The 17574-nt window shown below is 33.0% G+C and overlaps 1 protein-coding gene across 1 annotated transcript in view; it reads left to right on the forward strand.

Moving 5' to 3' along the window:
• LOC125672010 (polycystin-1-like) overlaps positions 1-17574 on the forward strand; it is a 79104-nt gene that overhangs the window by 5472 nt on the left and 56058 nt on the right. The window contains exons 3-6 of the mRNA XM_056162162.1: positions 11227-11298; positions 14924-14995; positions 15148-15222; positions 16706-16777. Of these exons, the coding sequence (XP_056018137.1) occupies positions 11227-11298; positions 14924-14995; positions 15148-15222; positions 16706-16777 (291 nt within the window). The remainder of the gene's footprint in view (positions 1-11226; positions 11299-14923; positions 14996-15147; positions 15223-16705; positions 16778-17574) is intronic.

Below are 17574 nucleotides of genomic sequence, written 5' to 3' on the forward strand. Positions count from 1 at the left end.
ACGCGTACATGTACCAAAGAATAGGCGATATAATGTATGTTGCGAGGGAATAATAAATCAATTGTAGACAAATCCAGGAAGTAAAAAAAAAAAACTTTCGATAACATATTACTATATTAGTAATTTCAGTGTTTTATCAGGGAGGTCTGCAACTTTGATGCATTCGCACAATATCTATACTATTACTGGAAAGGGGGAACGCATTCCAAGGATTAGGAAAAATTTTCTAAAACGAACTTTTAATCGTTGACAGCAAAAATCAATACCGCGATGTATACCTAAAAAGGGTTGGGGTTTTATCTTTAATTACAAAATCTTATGAAGGCAAATGTAGAGGTCCACAATCTATAGAAATCATCTATTACCAAACACGATTTATAAGATTTATAACCGTGTTTGGGGCTAGTTTCTAAGGTACTCGTGTAAATATGGATTTAGTCCCGAAAAAAAGACTGTGATATAAATGAGGGTTTTTATCTCGCGCTTTGGTAGGCAATCTTATCGGGCCGTTTGAAATGTGAAATTACAGCTGGACGAAGAAAGTATTTGGAATGACTGTTCAATATGATAGATATTAACCACTTACAGGGGTGATGTTTTAAAAACGACTGTACTAGGGTTGTTTCAATGGTAATATTAAATTGTTTTGTTTTTGCTCTGCCGTTGTAGTTTTTTTCGTTCCTTATTTATTCTTTAGTTCACACATTTAGATACTTGTATACAGGGCCATTTTCTTATAATTATACACTGATGACAATCAAGTGCGTCATTACATCCCCTTCCTTCTAATAATATAAAACGAGTACCCCCCCCCCCCCCCCCTCTAGTGATCTTTCGCCAAAAGATTCGGCATTTAGAAGTGAGAATCACGGGTCTTTCGGATATGACCCTATACACGGAGATCCTGTGTCCCGGCAGGTGTTGGCACGCTAAAGACCCCGCACTACTACGGCCCTGAACGCTAAACATAGGTCTAAATTTGTGGTACTTCACCTACAGCTGGTGACGGCTAATTTTTCGACGGAACGTAAAACAAGAAATCAATCAATGAAATTATGTAATATACTTACAACAGTCTATAATGGCAAACTCCAAACTGAATTTCTTTTACTGAAGATGATCAATGTATGTTGCATTTGGAGATAAGTTTATGTTGAAAGGGAGAAAATATTGGGGAGGGGGGGGGGGGGTAACCATCTTAACTGGTGTGGTTATATAGGTACAAAATCTGATTCCAAATTTCTGATTTTGTGATACTTTACTGAGTTACGGTCCTTGAACTTCGAAAAACAGTGTTGTCAGTTTGACTGACTTTTTAATTTTGTTGTGCTTGCAGATATTCTTTTGAAAATTGGTACATGTTTATTTTGCTTCTACAAAGTTGATAAGAACTAGTGGAATCACATATATACACCAGCCTAAAGTTTACATCCATTAAGTTTCTTATTTCTGTATATAATAGTACTACACTCATTAAAATTTCTAGTATAGCAATACAACATTGTAGCTAAATTATTCATGATCACCTACATTTCACAGTTCATTGACTTGGTTAAAATCCTAAACCTAATTATAAATTTATCTTTTTCCCCCTGGTTTTGTCTTTGTTCCTGAATAGTAGTTGATTTCAATCCTGGTTCACCAATTTTCCTCTCTACCATAACCTATTTAAATTAATGAACCTCGAATATTGTTACGATCCAATAACTTTTGTGACCGGTTGGGGATTACATATGTTACCATGCAATACTCTCAAAATGCTTGTTTAAATTTAGCTGCAGAACTGTAGCTCTATGATAATTATTGGGGCGGATCCGTACCAATATATTTTTTAAGAGAGCTACAGTTCTGCAGCTAGTTTAAATTTAAAATGTTCAACCAAAAAAAAAAAAGGGGGGGGGGGGAGTGCTAACCTCACGTAACTTATTACGTAAGGGGATAAAGTAGGCCTGCGTGTATATTTACTTCTTTTTTTTTCTAATTTCGCCAAAATTGTTCCTATGAAAATATCCACTAACTCTTTGAACACAAGTTATAATTGCGCATTTACTAATTTTTGTTAGTACGATATCTAGATATATAATAACATGCCGATTCATTGTAATCATTTATAACTTTACTATGAGGAAAAAGTCAGTCTTTGAACTTGACATGGAAATCTATATATGGACCTTTGGAACTTTTTGCTTTGTGCCAATAAATATTATCAAATAAAATATATTTGGTCTATGCACACCTTATCCGGAAAAAGTAGGTTTTATACAACTTCCGACTTAATGGCGCCAAACGACAAGCCAAGTGAATATTTTGTATTTAAACCGGCCTAGGTAAACATTTTTTTGTTTTTAATTTGGATCCATGTTTGAAAAAAAAAACCACCTTACAACGAATTGTAACGTGGATATCATTCAGGTTGAAAAAAAAAAAGAAGGTTGTGAGTATGTCGGCGAGTCTATGACTACGTTAGTTAGAATAATCTAACTGTGTCTCGGGACAGGCCCGGTCTGTATTCGTAATGAAAATCAAAATCAAGTGAGCTTTTGCCCTTTTACTCTACGCGAGGTTTCCGTCCGTAGGACATTATCATTTTAACGATAGAACATTCTATCTATGACTACATAACCGACCGTTCGAAGTTTGTAGCAGTTTGATCCTCAATTGAAACTATATATCTTGTCTAGAGCTACAAAAATAAATACATAACTGAATTATGAAATAATAAACCGGAAAATTATAACAATTTTATTTTGGAATGCTTGACTTCTCGGTCATTTTGTCGCAATATTCAAGTTCGGACTTCATGATCCTGCAGCCAGTTTGTTTTAGAGCATGTTATAATTATTGTACCTAAAATGTCATGAAAAATCATTATACGTGATTGAGATAAGTTGCATATAACCTAACTTGAAGGATGACAAATAAATTATCGTAATGGTCAACTTATTCCTTTTAAACCATAAAATGGAAATATTTATATCTGTAATATATTTCTTGTTCTTACATGGGACTCGATTTGAAAATTGCGAGTTGGAATCCACTGGAAATGATTTTAAAGTTTTTGATTTCAAAATATTTACATTCTGTTTCTGTCAGAATTCTCAGTCGTTAAAATAGACAGAAAATTATCAATGGGGTGGTTGCGACCCAAATTTGGTTTTTTCCATTCCAAAAACGTTTTCTGTTAAAAAAAAGGGGGATTGAAGAGCCCATTTGGCACATAGATGATTAAGGGAATAACTTTGTTTTCCAGTAACTTTCTGGCTTTCATATTGGTTATAATTGATTTGTAAGTATATTAGAAACACACTAATGACTGTTTTAAAAGCCTGTGTTGGATAAATGCATCAAAGAACATGTATAAAATAATGCATAAAATGATAAAATACCTTTACAGATTCCATTTTTAATTCATCTAAATATCTATAATTTGTCATATATATTGGAAACTTAATTTGTATCAATATCTGAAAACCCATGTATTTGCACCAAACTGATTATTTATGTAAAATTAATTTTTTTTAGAACTTGTTTAATCACATGAGCACAGTAAGAATTTATACTTTGACTTGATCCCCCATAAATGGTAGATCGGCAATTCCTTGAATTAAACAGTTTTGAAAAGTGAAAATGAGTGTTTAATCCAAATGATTTGCAGATTTGTATTTGAATTTAGATGCATGTCAGGTATTTTTCAGAAACTTAGAAACTTTAACCTTGCTAATAACTATTGTACAGTAAGTGCTAGAGCTTTGATATTTCACATGAGTATTCCTTGTGACAAGACCTTTCTGTGGGTACCAACATTTTTTACCCTGTGACCTTGAGTTTGACCTACTTTTTGAAAACTTTAACCTTGCCAATAACTTTTAAAAAGGAAATTCTATAGAGCTTTGATATTTCACGAGAGTATTCCTTGTGATAAGACTTTTCTAATGTCAAAAAAAAGAAGACAATTCTAATGTCAAAATCAACAATACTTATAGTATGAATTTTATTTGGTGGTGACTTTTATATACTGTAAAGATATTTTAGTCATTTTGATAAAAAAAATCAGCATATATGATGTTGACACATACTTTCCTATACTGAACCTGCACTTTCCCCCAAAGTATCGCCAAAATGCTTTGACAGGTTTTTTTAAAAATACCTGTGGCAAGGAGGAAATGGTATAATCCCTGGTTTTCATCTGTAGGAGCAGTATAACAGTTTCCACAAAATACCTAAAATAAATTACATTTAATCATATTTAGATATCTAGATGAAAATATTTGGAACTGCTTTGAAATACTGCTTAAACAAGTGTATCTGTAGAGTGTGTGTAGTTAAGCAGATAGGTGTAATACTAATTTAACAGTTTTGAAAATTTAACGTTTAATGAAATTTAATACTGAATCAAATTTAAAGACTTGTAATAGCTAGGCGTTGTATTTATTCCATTGGTTGACTCTCCTGTCTATTTGAGAGCATTGCCGAAACATACTATACATATGAAAATTATAGATATATATATGATCATGCATGCTTCTTGAATATTCCCAGTATTGCATTATAAAGCAAAGTGGAATGTGTTTGCTCAACTGTATGTAGTACGTCGTTTATTCAAATAGCTCAGTTAAACTCCGACAGATCTGGTACCAGTGTATTCAGCCTTTGAACAAAATTAATAGAACCTTGTGTGTACTCAATATCTTGATATTATTTTCACCTCTTTGCACGAAAAGTGCATTTGGGCTGACAATTGATATCGACATTTACGTTTTTGTGCTGTCCTCTATTTCTTTTTCTCCAGTTATAAAGCTTTGAATGGTTATACGGTGCCATGATTTTACTTCATTAACACATGGAAAATTAGACCGTAGTCATCTTTACTCTACACATTTTTCTTAAAAGTTTTTAAAGCACTCGGAAGAAAAATCTTGAATACATGTTTTGGACTAGATGTGCTTCAAGCAAGGTATAAAGTCGATATCTTTATGCATCCTTCTTTTTTGCGTTGTGGTGCCGCTGAAGGAATGCCTGTATTTTTCGTGCTAAATATGTGAAAAATTCTCCATCAGTTTATCATTTGATTTCATTTTAATATTCTTTTATTAATGTCATCTGTAATCTATTACACATGTAGTAAGTTAAACTGACAGTAATTGTAAAAAAAAAACAACAAAAAAACATTACATAATGCTCTTTAAATTGAGCCTTATTAACATGAAACAAGCAAAAAAAATCACCTTTCAACAAGCAATTTTTTATACTAGACGTATCCCGATGAACATTAAAATTTTCCTTTTTGTAATATAAATCATATTAAAATTTCATGTTGTAAAAAGCAATTTATGCACATAGAACTAAGGCCCAATATTCTGGGACACCAAACATGGTCACATACATTGAATAATGAAAGTCTCTAAGTCGGTTCTCTCATTGAAATCATAACATTAAGCCCAGAGATCTCTGTGTGTAAACATGATCAAAAATATGTAAAGGTTTTAAATGTAGTCCTAGGATTGCTTATCAAAGCAGAAATGATGTTGACGCACCTTCTGGTACTCGTAATACACAAACAGCTGAATCATATAGATTACACTGCTGAATATCGAATTGCTTCGATTTGTTATGTATGTATTTTGTGTTCAATTTGTCACGGTTGACCTTTACTATGCAGCATGTCAATGAAATTTTATAACGTATGTACATGTACTTTCACTGAAATGGGCACATAAATTCATGTTCAGAAGTTATATAGTACTAATGTATTAAGATCGATATCTCAAAAATAAAAAATAATCTGTTTTTTAAAAAAAGTGTAGGTTGAATAACAAAGTCTATGTCTTGTATTCTTGTATAAAACGAACTGATCTGTAAAACTGTGCATTCCGGGCAGTTTATACAAAAAAAACTTGCAATGATAAGAAAGAAAATATTGACAGCAGTAATATGGATTTTAGTCTTGCCAATGTGAATTTCTATGTGCATTGAAGGAGCATTTTTCTTACAATTGGGATACCATCTAATGACAAAGGACCAGTTCTTTTTTGTGACTGAACAACACAAACATGAAAAAGATGGTTATATATTTTTTAAACCAGAGACTTTTTGAAGTCACTGTATGCCACGGTCTATACAGCTGTGTTTTAGAAGAAATTCTAAAGTAAATCGTAAGGTCAACGGTTACGTGAACAAGGAATTTACTAAATATATATCGTTGTGTACCTATAGTTGGCAAACATTTCTCCTAAATGAATTTTATCACTTGTCTACGTACAAAGATCTTTTTGTGTGCTCAGTAGCATGGAGTGATAATATTTGTCAAGTACGCTAAGTAGCCTTAATCCTCGCAAATGGAACCCAAAGACTAAGCCAAAGTGTTAAAAAGAAGAAAAAACCCAATACAATGGGAACACTACATTGTGACGAGTATAGTTAATGTGTGTTGCGCTGGTCTTGTGAAATCTTGTATGCCAAGTTTGACCTATATGCAGAATGTATATACTGTAAAATGGAAAAAAATTTCATGTACGGTTTACGATTTTAAAATAGTCTGTATGTAATTGGATATATGTTTTGCCTTTTTTTCCTAAACTGTTTAGAACAACAAATTATGGACAATTATACTTTTTTACAGTTGTTATGTAATTTGCATTAAGATCAGAAGATGTGATTTTTTTTCCCCCTCAATATATTTCAATACTTTTAGTGTTCATTTGCCAATCGGTGATAATGGGTACAATATGGTCTTGTACTGCACCTTTTCCACTTAAAAGAAATTTTTAGCATTTACATAATTGTCTAACATTAAATTCTTGAAAACATTTTCATCATTATTTAATCATATTTAAAGGTATATATATATGTACTTGTGGTGTACGTGACTCTGATGGGACTACTGGTCAGAATGAAGTTCATGAATGGAAAATTTTGAAAACTGTATGGGTTAGTGTATCCATGAAATTTTTTTTTTATAGGAAATTGAATTCCACACCTAGCTACCTATACATGAATGAAGTAAATACTAATTCAATAAAAAATATGAGGACACTCGTGGATATGAGGAAAGTTTTTATATTTCATGGTAATAATAATAATATTTATTTATATAGCACCCTTAGTATGACTATAAATAACCACTCTAAAGCGCTGGACACAATACAGCATGTTATAAAAGTAGTACAAGGAATTTAAATTATAACAGCATTAAGACAGGTAGTATCAAAACAATGCTAGAAAAACATCAATAATGTGAAGTAAAATTACTAAAATCTAAAACATGATGTGCATGAAAAAAGTTCCACGCCGCACAACCAAATTATATAAAATACAATAGTTGAAATAAATTATACAATTATACACTAGAAAAAGGCATGTTAAAATGATGGTAAAGAAACCATAAAGATTTAACCACCTATAATACTAATAATATGCAAGTCTAAAAAGATGTGTTTTTAAATGTTTTTTAAAATGGTGACATATGACATGGTGACATGACTGTGTGTACTCTAGTTTTTCATTGTAACATATCTGTACCCTAGTGGTGCTCAAGTTTTACTTTCTGTATAAACTTATATTGAAGAATATAATTAGTAGCTTATCTTTGTAAAAAGTGGGTCTTTCTTAGAAAAATGAGTTGGGTAAACTAACTCTTTTTGAATGATATTAAGCGAAAAAATCCAAATAAATGGTCTGATTTCATGAGCAAATATACTAAACAAGATGTATTTACTTATTGTAAATCTTGTTTTCGTTTTCAAATCTTTCTCACAAATTTTTTGAATTTGCATGGGTGTGTTTAGGGAATTCTTTGACTGCTCCAATGTTGAAGAGTATTGTTAGTATTGTACTTTACCAAGTTTGTCAATTACTTTTGTCTATTTAAGTATTATGTATAGTCAGATTATCTTCATGACAGGAATTTTTGTATTTACATTTCTTTATATTGTACCTTAAACTGATTATATGTACATAATGTTAGTAGTAGGCAAATATCAAAGGACTATATGCAGAGTACACACCTGATTTGTAGTCCTAAATATGACTTTGAATCTTTAAAAATGAACTTTACTCTAGCTGTTTTATGAATAGTGTGTATACAAATTTTCAATCTACTAGCTGGCAGTTACGTGATAAAGAAAAATGCTGGTCATGGTCTTCAGATAGGACATCATAAATGTACAACTGTTCTGGAAATTGTAAACACTTCAAATGAATGTCCACTCTTTCATTGGACCAAAGTAGGCTCTATTCATTTAGACCTCAAACAACTATGACATAATTTATTGTTCATTTGTATAGTATGCTTGTAAGTTAGGCTAAAATTCATTATGTACCTACTGTTGTCTTATTTTGAATTAATTCTTTAGGAGAGGTAACAAAAGTAAAAAGAATCAGTAATACAAGAATTGAATTTTAGAAATATGATATACATATTGTAAATGTGTGTATAATGGAAATTTATACCTGTCCACGTAAGCTACAATGTAATATATGATTATTATCTCGGCAATTTGAGCATGTCGAAGCCTGGAGGATTGTCGGACATGAAGATGTTATAGAGACATTAACTGTCAAAGTCGTATTTACCGATTGTTAACATATTTTAGTGTCTTTGGTGGTGATCCGATTGTTAACATATTTTAGTGTCTTTGGTGGTGATCCGATTGTTAACATATTTTAGTGTCTTAAATTTGGTGGTGATCCGATTGTTAACATATTTTAGTGTCTTAAATTTGATGGTGATCTGATTGTTAACATATTTTAGTGTCTTTGGTGGTGATCCGATTGTTAACATATTTTAGTGTCTTTGGTGGTGATCCGATTGTTAACATATTTTAGTGTCTTTGGTGGTGATCCGATTGTTAACATATTTTAGTGTCTTAAATTTGGTGGTGATCCGATTGTTAACATATTTTAGTGTCTTAAATTTGATGGTGATCTGATTGTTAACATATTTTAGTGTCTTTGGTGGTGATCCGATTGTTAACATATTTTAGTGTCTTTGGTGGTGATCCGATTGTTAACACATTTTAGTGTCTTTGGTGGTGATCCGATTGTTAACATATTTTAGTGTCTTTGGTGGTGATCGAAGCAAGAGCATGTGAATTTCTATGCATTATCAAACACAGAACAAGAGTGTGAAATCATGATTACATCAAATCGTGCATTAGGTTCTTTAGCATGCCACACCTGCTGTGACATGGGACATCCATTTTAAGGTCGTCTCCGAGGACCCCTGACATTCACACCTGATGCCGAGCGTTTGGCGATGGAACTGTCATTATCTGTTTTAACGACTAAGGTCTGTCGTGGCCGAGATTTCAACCCCTGCCTTCCGCATGCGGGGCGAACGTGCTAACTTCTAGGCCATCAATTGAAATCGATATATAAAATATATGTACATGTATTTAGATTGATAAAAAAATCAGAAAGTTCCACAATCTGCATTTAGGACCTCATTCTGATTCATGTTATTATATCATTCTGCTTTATCTAATAGTTCTAAAAACCATGTATATTATATAACAGTGTTTTCCCCTAAATAAATCAATGAAATTAATGATCAGTTAGTTGATATTTTCACAATGCGTTACACGGGCACACAATTGACTATATATTGATGTATTTGTAATAAAGCAGCAAGGTTATATTCCCTGTGGAAGGAAAAGTATGGACCATTGGTTGTTAGAATTGGATCAGCTATAATAATTAAATAATGATAACATAAATTTACCTTATTTAAGTCTGACATACAAAGCTACAAAATCATTGATGCATCATTTAAAACTTATGCCTGTTATATCAAAAACTAGTGTATCCAGCAGAGATACGGCTTACTATACACTTTTACATTCAGAATACAAATTAAAAACCTTCATGTATAATATACACCCTCTCATAAAAACAGTGTTTTCAGCATTGGAAAAATTCCTATTCTTCATAAAGAAAAAGAAAGTACGTTTTTATTATTTCTTGGTTAAAAAAAAAAAAAAAAAAAAGTGTCCTCTTATCATAAAACCTGCCCACACATAATACTACATTTGTACATGTACCATGATGAATTAATGATCAGAAATGCAGAAAATACGCATGTACAATGCCATGTTTTCAATAAGGCAAATTGTCATTGCATTATAATTATTATCATGGAGTAGAATTCATTTAGAAGAGATGTCCATGTCCTTTTGATTTCAATAAAAATAAATGATTAAGTGTATAATTTATCAATCTACATGAACCTTGATTTTTCCTGGAATCTGACCACATGGTATGTTCTTTTCCTAGTCACTTAAAAGGGATGTGTTTTATGCTCTTTGTTCAAGGAAGGTCTGTGCATGTCATTGAATGAAGTGGAATGTCATTTCTGATACAGGGTTGATTTTAATTGCTAGAAATTTACCTTGAAAAGATAGGAAAAGTAGGTCACTTGTGGATTGTAATTAGCAGGGGTATATTTAATGGGGAATGAATAAGCAGTTTCTTTATGATTGTACACATGTTTTGAACATTTTTCAATAGCCATGCAGTAAGACTACTAAGGAAGATCTCAATCAAAATTTTTCAAAATGTCATTGATTTTTGGCTTAGGTCAATTTCAATTTGAAGAGTGTATGCATACCCCCCCCCCCCCCCCTCTCTCTCTCTCTCTCTCTCTCTCTCTCTCTCTCTCTGGAAAAAAATGATATACTTTTATTTATCATTTGTCAGAATTAACAGTTTTTTCTCTCTTGATAGCTCACTAGAGTTACATAGGCTCAGATGGAGCTTTTCTGATCCAAAGAGCTAGTCACGAAGGGTCAAAATCGTCCTGCTGCTGGGATTTACTTTTCATTTTTTTTTTTGTCTTCTCCAGAACTATATACTTAATTGCCAGTTTTAATGAAAATTTACAAAAAGTATTTTAAGAAAGCAAGATTCAATTGAAGGGCCTTGCTCTATTTGTAGGGAAGATAATTTTGAAAAGAGGATGAGGTATTTCAAAAATCTTCTCAAGAACCACTAAACTAAAAACACAAAAGACCAATCTTTTAATTACATATATGTATATCAAAGCTTCCTTCTGTAGATGGGCCTACAAAAGAAGTCCAACATTGGGAAACTCTTCTACCTAATTGAAATAATTTTCTTAAGAAAATATATTGTGTATAAATTATATATATATAAAAAAAAAATGTCAGTCATGTGAAACAAAATCTTTGTTAGAACTTATTATTAATTCACACTGATTTTTTTTTTTTGCAGAGATCTTTCAAGTAATGAGATAGAAGAAGTGCCACGAAGTAACATATCCTTTTTGACGAACTTGCAGGAATTGTAAGTAATATGCATCTAAGTTTGCACACAAGTTATTTTCACATTTTTTTCTGAAAAGTTCTCTGAAAAACCTTAAGTTTAATTAATTGAGTGTCCTCATGTAATACTGATTCAGTTCCCTTCATACCATGACCCTTAACCCTTAGTGGGTCCACAACAATTAAGAAATTTGGTCTTTATTTGTGTCCACAGGCAATTGCATCGCTTGGGGTCGAATTTACTATAAGAGTAAATTCGACCCCAAGTGATGCAATTGCCTGTGTTTGTGTTCCAAGCTAACAAGTCTTTATCGCTATGAACAAGATGACTCGGGTGATCATTTTGATCCATGGGCCTGGGCATCTGACCTCAAGACCATAATCTGAGAATAGACTTAAGTCTAAATTTCGAATACAATAAACTTTTGAAATAATTTTCATAAGCAAATAAAATTATCAGTGTATATCTGTATTTGATTTGTTTATATAAACCAGCAGTTTTTAGCTCACCTGAGCTGAAAGCTCAAGTGAGCTTTTCTGATCACCTGTTGTCCGTCTTCTATCCGTCTGTAAACTTTTCATATTTTTGACTTCTTCTTCAGAACCAAACTTGGCCAAAAGCATCCTTGGGTGAAGTCCTCTCAGGTTATTCACATGAAAGCTTCCTGACATAGTGCAGATTCAAGTTTATTAAAATCATGGCCCCCTGGGGTAGGGTGGGGCCACAATAGGGGATCAAAGTTTTACATAAAAATATACAGGGAAAATCTTTAAAAAATTCTACTCAAGAACCACTGGGCTAGGAAAGTAAATACTTACATGAAAGCTTCCTGACATAGTGCAGATTTGAGTTTGTTAAAATCATGGTCCCCGGGGGTATGATGAGGCCACAATAGGGGATCAAAGTTTACATAAAAATATACAGGGAAAATCTTTAAAAATTTCTACTCAAGAACCACTGGGCTAGGAAAGTAGATATTTACATGAAAGCTTCCTGACATAGTACAGATTCCAGTTTGTTAAAATCATGCCCCCCGGGGGTAGGATGAGGTCACTATAGGGGATCAAAGTTTTACATACAAATCTTTTAAAATCTTCTTCTCAAGAACCACTGGGCTAGGAAAGTAGAAATTTACATGAAAGCTTCCTGACAAAGTGCAGATTCCAGTTTGTTAAAATCATGGCACCTGGTGTTGGATGGGGCTACAATAGGGGATCAAAGTTTTACATGCGAATATGTAGGTTTGAATATGGGCCAAGGTGACTCAGGTGAGCAATATGGCCCATGGGTCTCTTGTTTTAATCTGTGGTAGAGAAATCTAAGTTATTAGTAATAAAAATTTTGACTTAAAGTATATTCTCAGTTTATGGTCTTGCATGAGGCCAGGTCTATATGAATCATAGATGAGAGAAATATGTTTTCTTCGAGAATTTCTTTCATTCTTTGCAAATTTTATCCACGAGTTGGTAAAACTTCAGCATTAATTATAAAACCTTGGGGTATACCAGGGATCGACACTAACGGTTGTCCGATTGCCCAAGGCAAGTGAAAACCCAGTTTGGACAAGTAAAACTCAATACACAATCCATATCATACATATGGACTGTCGATGGGATGATGGTGTTCCCTATTGATTTTGGGGTCAAAGGTCAAGCGCACTGGACATCGAAGTAGCAATATGGTTTCGGGGCTTTAAAGCGTTATCCATTCCACCTACATGCAGTCACCATATCATACATGGACTACCCATGGGATGAAGATGTTCCCTATTGAATTTAAGGTCAAAGGTCAAGGGCACTGGACATCGAAGTAGCAATATGGTTTCGGGGCTCTAAAGCATTATCGTTTCCACCTACATGCAGTCACCATATCATACATGTTGACTACCCATGGGACGAAGAAGTTCCCTATTGATTTTGGGGACAATAGGTCAAAGGTCAAGCACACTCCTAGAGAAGAGACTACCCAAGGTTTTGTCATCCCCCCCCCCTTTTTTTACACTCAGGAAAGAGGTAATTTATACCTATTAACAACACCCTTTTGGAGATTGGGTTAAGGGGGTGGGGTGGTATTCTTTGTGAGCATTGCCTCTTGTTGAGTCCTGGGATATGCGAGAGTGAGCACTTTTTGCATGAAAAAATATCTGGAGAGCTCTGACTTGTCCAATGATGTTTCACATTGCTAGATAATTTGTAAGCTTAGATGGAAATGTTATGCTTTTTCAAATGTTTTTTTTTTTTGGCCAATATTTGAGTAAATTTACATGAAAGAATAATGCCACTAATTATGCATGCAGGACTCAATTCACACATCTGCACAAAATATTGTGAATTTTTTTTATAGAATTTTTAAAAGATTTTAACAATAAAGATAATTTTGTGTACTTTTATATACATTAAAGCTTGCTGCTTTATAATTTGTTAAAGGGGTACCTGTAAAGTGCGAAACGAAATTGAAAGGAAACGAAACGAAATCTACCAAAACGAAACGAAACAGATTGTATAACCGAACTTTTTAAATTAAAATAATTAAAAATGGTATCTTAGGCCCCAGTGTGAAAGTTACCACAGATAAATAAAATTCGCCTCCCCTTTTTGATGTAGGCTTTGGGCTTGACTGATACGAAGTTTTAAAAGTTGGAGGGGGGGGGGGGGTAAGGACAAAGTACATATCCGAAGTTGATTAAATACCATGTGAAATTAGTTTCGGATCAGTAAATTTCAGAACGGAGGGTTACAGTCTCAGAGGTCTGGGGAAACACACTAAACGAGGGGTGGGGGTCACCGGCGTTGGATCCGCCTTTGGGTATAGATACATTGTTTGAAGAAGCTCGTGTCTGAGAAAGTTGAGAGCAGGAAGAGTTCTTAACCTCTTATTTTATCTCGAACTGCTGAGGTGCGAGTACTGAAATAAATTAAATAATATACCATATTATATGAATGCAATTCGGTAAGATATATATACATGTATTATTAAAAATTATTATTGATATGTAGTGAGTCTAAAGATAACTCTATACATTTGGGGTGTTGCTAAGACGTGAAATTGAAAACGGGACGGAAAACGGAAATTGTTTTATACAATAATATCAGGAGGAGGTCAGCATTTTGTAAAATGAAAAGGCTTATGAACAAGGGAAGCATAAATAACAAAGAGAACATACTCAGAATCCACCGTTTGATATACTACATACAAATACACAATATCCACATGTATACATAGATTTGTCTTTAGAGCAAAAAACACTGAAACATGTATTTATGCCCAAACGCATTTCGTTTCGTTTCGGTAGATTTCGTTTCGATTTCGCTTCGCACTTTACAGGTACCCTTTGTTAAAGATGTCGAATTTGCCTGTACCAAATTTTGTTTTTTGTTTGTTTTTGTCATGTTATTAAGTAGAATTTTATAAAGCCATTAAAACAATTATTGGCAGAGCTAGTAGCTAGGTGTGTTAAAAAATTCTGGTAATAACAATTATGAAAAATTTTGTTTGGCCTAAACTTTGCACAAATGTTATTTATGAACATTATTGAAATTGAATTCAACATTTTTGCTTTGTGGATTTTCCTGGAATTTACCAACAACAATGTGGTGTAACTTTCATGATTTATAATACATGTTTCTAAGATGTTTTCCATTTGTAGAAGCCTGCGAGGGAACAATATCTCCTCCATAGAGCACAGTACATTTGATGATTTAGAACTATTAGAAACATTGTAAGTACAATATTGTTGTATTTTCATATTTGTAAGTTTAAGTAAATATTCTTACAAAATTCTGAATGTACTTATATTTCATGAAAACATTCATATATACATGTGTACCATCATTTAAAAATGATTTGATGAATGATATCTTATCTTTTCAGAGATTTATCATCCAATCGTATATCAAATTTCGACAACAACTTTTTCAAGTCATCCAAAAACATAATCAAGCATTTGTGAGTATTAAAGTTACTGTGTACATTGTAAATGAATACCTTGCACATACTTGAATTATAACTATGATATCGCGCACATTTTTATACATATAATTTGTATTATAATTATATATTTATATTACAAATCGCGTTTTCCTCTATGAACCAACCAATTTCAGCACGCGACACAATCCGTTCATATTGACTATGAACTATAGTTTAAAGCACGCGACTGAGAGAGCGTAATGATTTGAAAAAATACGATACGTGTTACAAAGATCTCGCAAAGTCACACATCGGATTAAGATTGTGAACTTACGTGGATTATCATCCAAATTTTATGGTCTCTTAATTAGCTCCAAAATACAGTGCACCGTGCAATGTTAATAAAAGGCAGGGTTAGACGAAGTGTGACGACATGTCTATGTTTTGACGTACATCACAATACGACATGTCTATGTTTTGACGTACGTCATCACAATACGATTGTGACATAGGTGGATCTTAGGAGTTCGTTTTATGCAACAAAATATTGCCTGACTTATACAAGCAATGTAAACAAATGGTGATTTAGTAAATGAATATAAATTTAAGAAATGAACATCACTTTTGAGCTGTTCATAGTCAATATGAACAGATTTGGATTTGAGGCAAATTCTCTGTGAATCGCTAGCGCGATTCACAGAATTTGCCTCAAATCCAAAAAAAGCCTTTTTTTTGCGGCAGTGGGGGACATGGCTAGGTCACCTGAGTAAACTCGTGCATTAACAATTGAACATTTTTAACCTCTTCTTGATAGCTATACTATTCCAATTCTTTTCAAATTTGGTATATGAAGATCTTTGGGACAAGGGGGACATAAATTGTAAATTTCAGGACTCCTGCACCCCTGGGGCCTTAGGGGAGGGGTAAAAACTGCCAAAAATTGACCAATTTTCGAAAATGTTCTTCTCTAGAACTGCATATGTGTAAGAAAACTATAATTGGATTGTGATATAGAGTGGGAAAGCTTCTACCAAAACTGTAAATTTCATGATCAAAGGGGGTACGGTTTGGTTCAGGGTGGTGTCAAAATTATTATGATAATGATTTGAAGGACTTTTTTATAGTTTGCTGATACAGTGTAAAATCTAAATGCATATTTAGGAATAGCAGAAAAGGATGTACAAAAACTGGTGAATTTTACAACCCAGGGTTTTGACTCTAGGATGGGTCCTCATTAGTCATATTGTTTAATGTCAATACATATAAATATTATGTAAAGCCTAGCTCTCATTAGTGTATGCACTTTTGAGGGCAGTGAAGTTTTAAGAACGTATCTTGTTTTATACTGTTGCTGAACATTAGAATTTAATTAGCTTAGATATTCAGAACAGGAAATGTTTTTCTAGATTTCATAGCCATTGGGAGTAGTTATACTTTTAACTAGTACTCAGGTGACCGATAAGGCCTGTGGGCCTCTTGTTTTATTGTTATTGAAAAAATATTTATTTATTTATTTCAGGAACATTAGTCATTTACAATTAACAACTTTGGAAGAAAATTTTCTAAAGGATCTGCAGTATCTGGAGACCCTGTAAGTACATCTTGCTTCTTCATCATGTGCATGTTGTTTACCATCAATAAATTATCTGTAATTACATTTGTATCATTATTAACTATAATGTTTAATTGTTTCCATTGCTCTCTTTGTCCCCCACCGCAACACAGAAAGGGTCATAGAAATACTGGTGTCCATGTGTATACGTCCGTGCATGCATTCTTTTGCCCCACTTGACTTTGTGGATGCAACTAGCTCCTCTAAAGGAAATGTTAGTCACCATATGTAGTTGATCATCTTGCACCATCATTTTGATTCGACAAATTTTACAGGAGTTATGGGACTTTTTTTCGTTCTACCTTTTTTTGCGGCAGTGGGGGACATGGCTACACGGCTACACATAGCAATCTTGTTATTTTTAAAGTCAAGTTGAATTTACAAAGAGCAGAAAATTAATTCTTGTAATATAAAAGCAAATTAATTTAGTTTGAATTTTTCTTTGATGTTAAGGATGCATTTTACAAACAAATTATTTTCTGATATGACTAAATACTCAATTACATTTTATCAAAATGAAATAAACATTACCTAATATATATTTTCAATTTGATCAAAGAAATAAAAATTAGGACTATATACAACACATAGAGTTATATAATGTAATTCATTAAGATCTGAAGTTTACAATCTCAAAAGATACATACTTTTTTTTTCGCTAGCTATTTATAGTGCTTGCTTACGAATTAAATAGCTAGAAAAACATGAAAATTCTAACAAGTTCATGCATCAGAATGTGTGTTTGTGGTATGTATAATCATTAGGATGATAGCTTG

The sequence above is a fragment of the Ostrea edulis genome, chromosome 4, assembly GCF_947568905.1.
Source record: "Ostrea edulis chromosome 4, xbOstEdul1.1, whole genome shotgun sequence".
In the NCBI taxonomy this organism is placed as follows: Eukaryota; Metazoa; Mollusca; class Bivalvia; order Ostreida; family Ostreidae; genus Ostrea; species Ostrea edulis.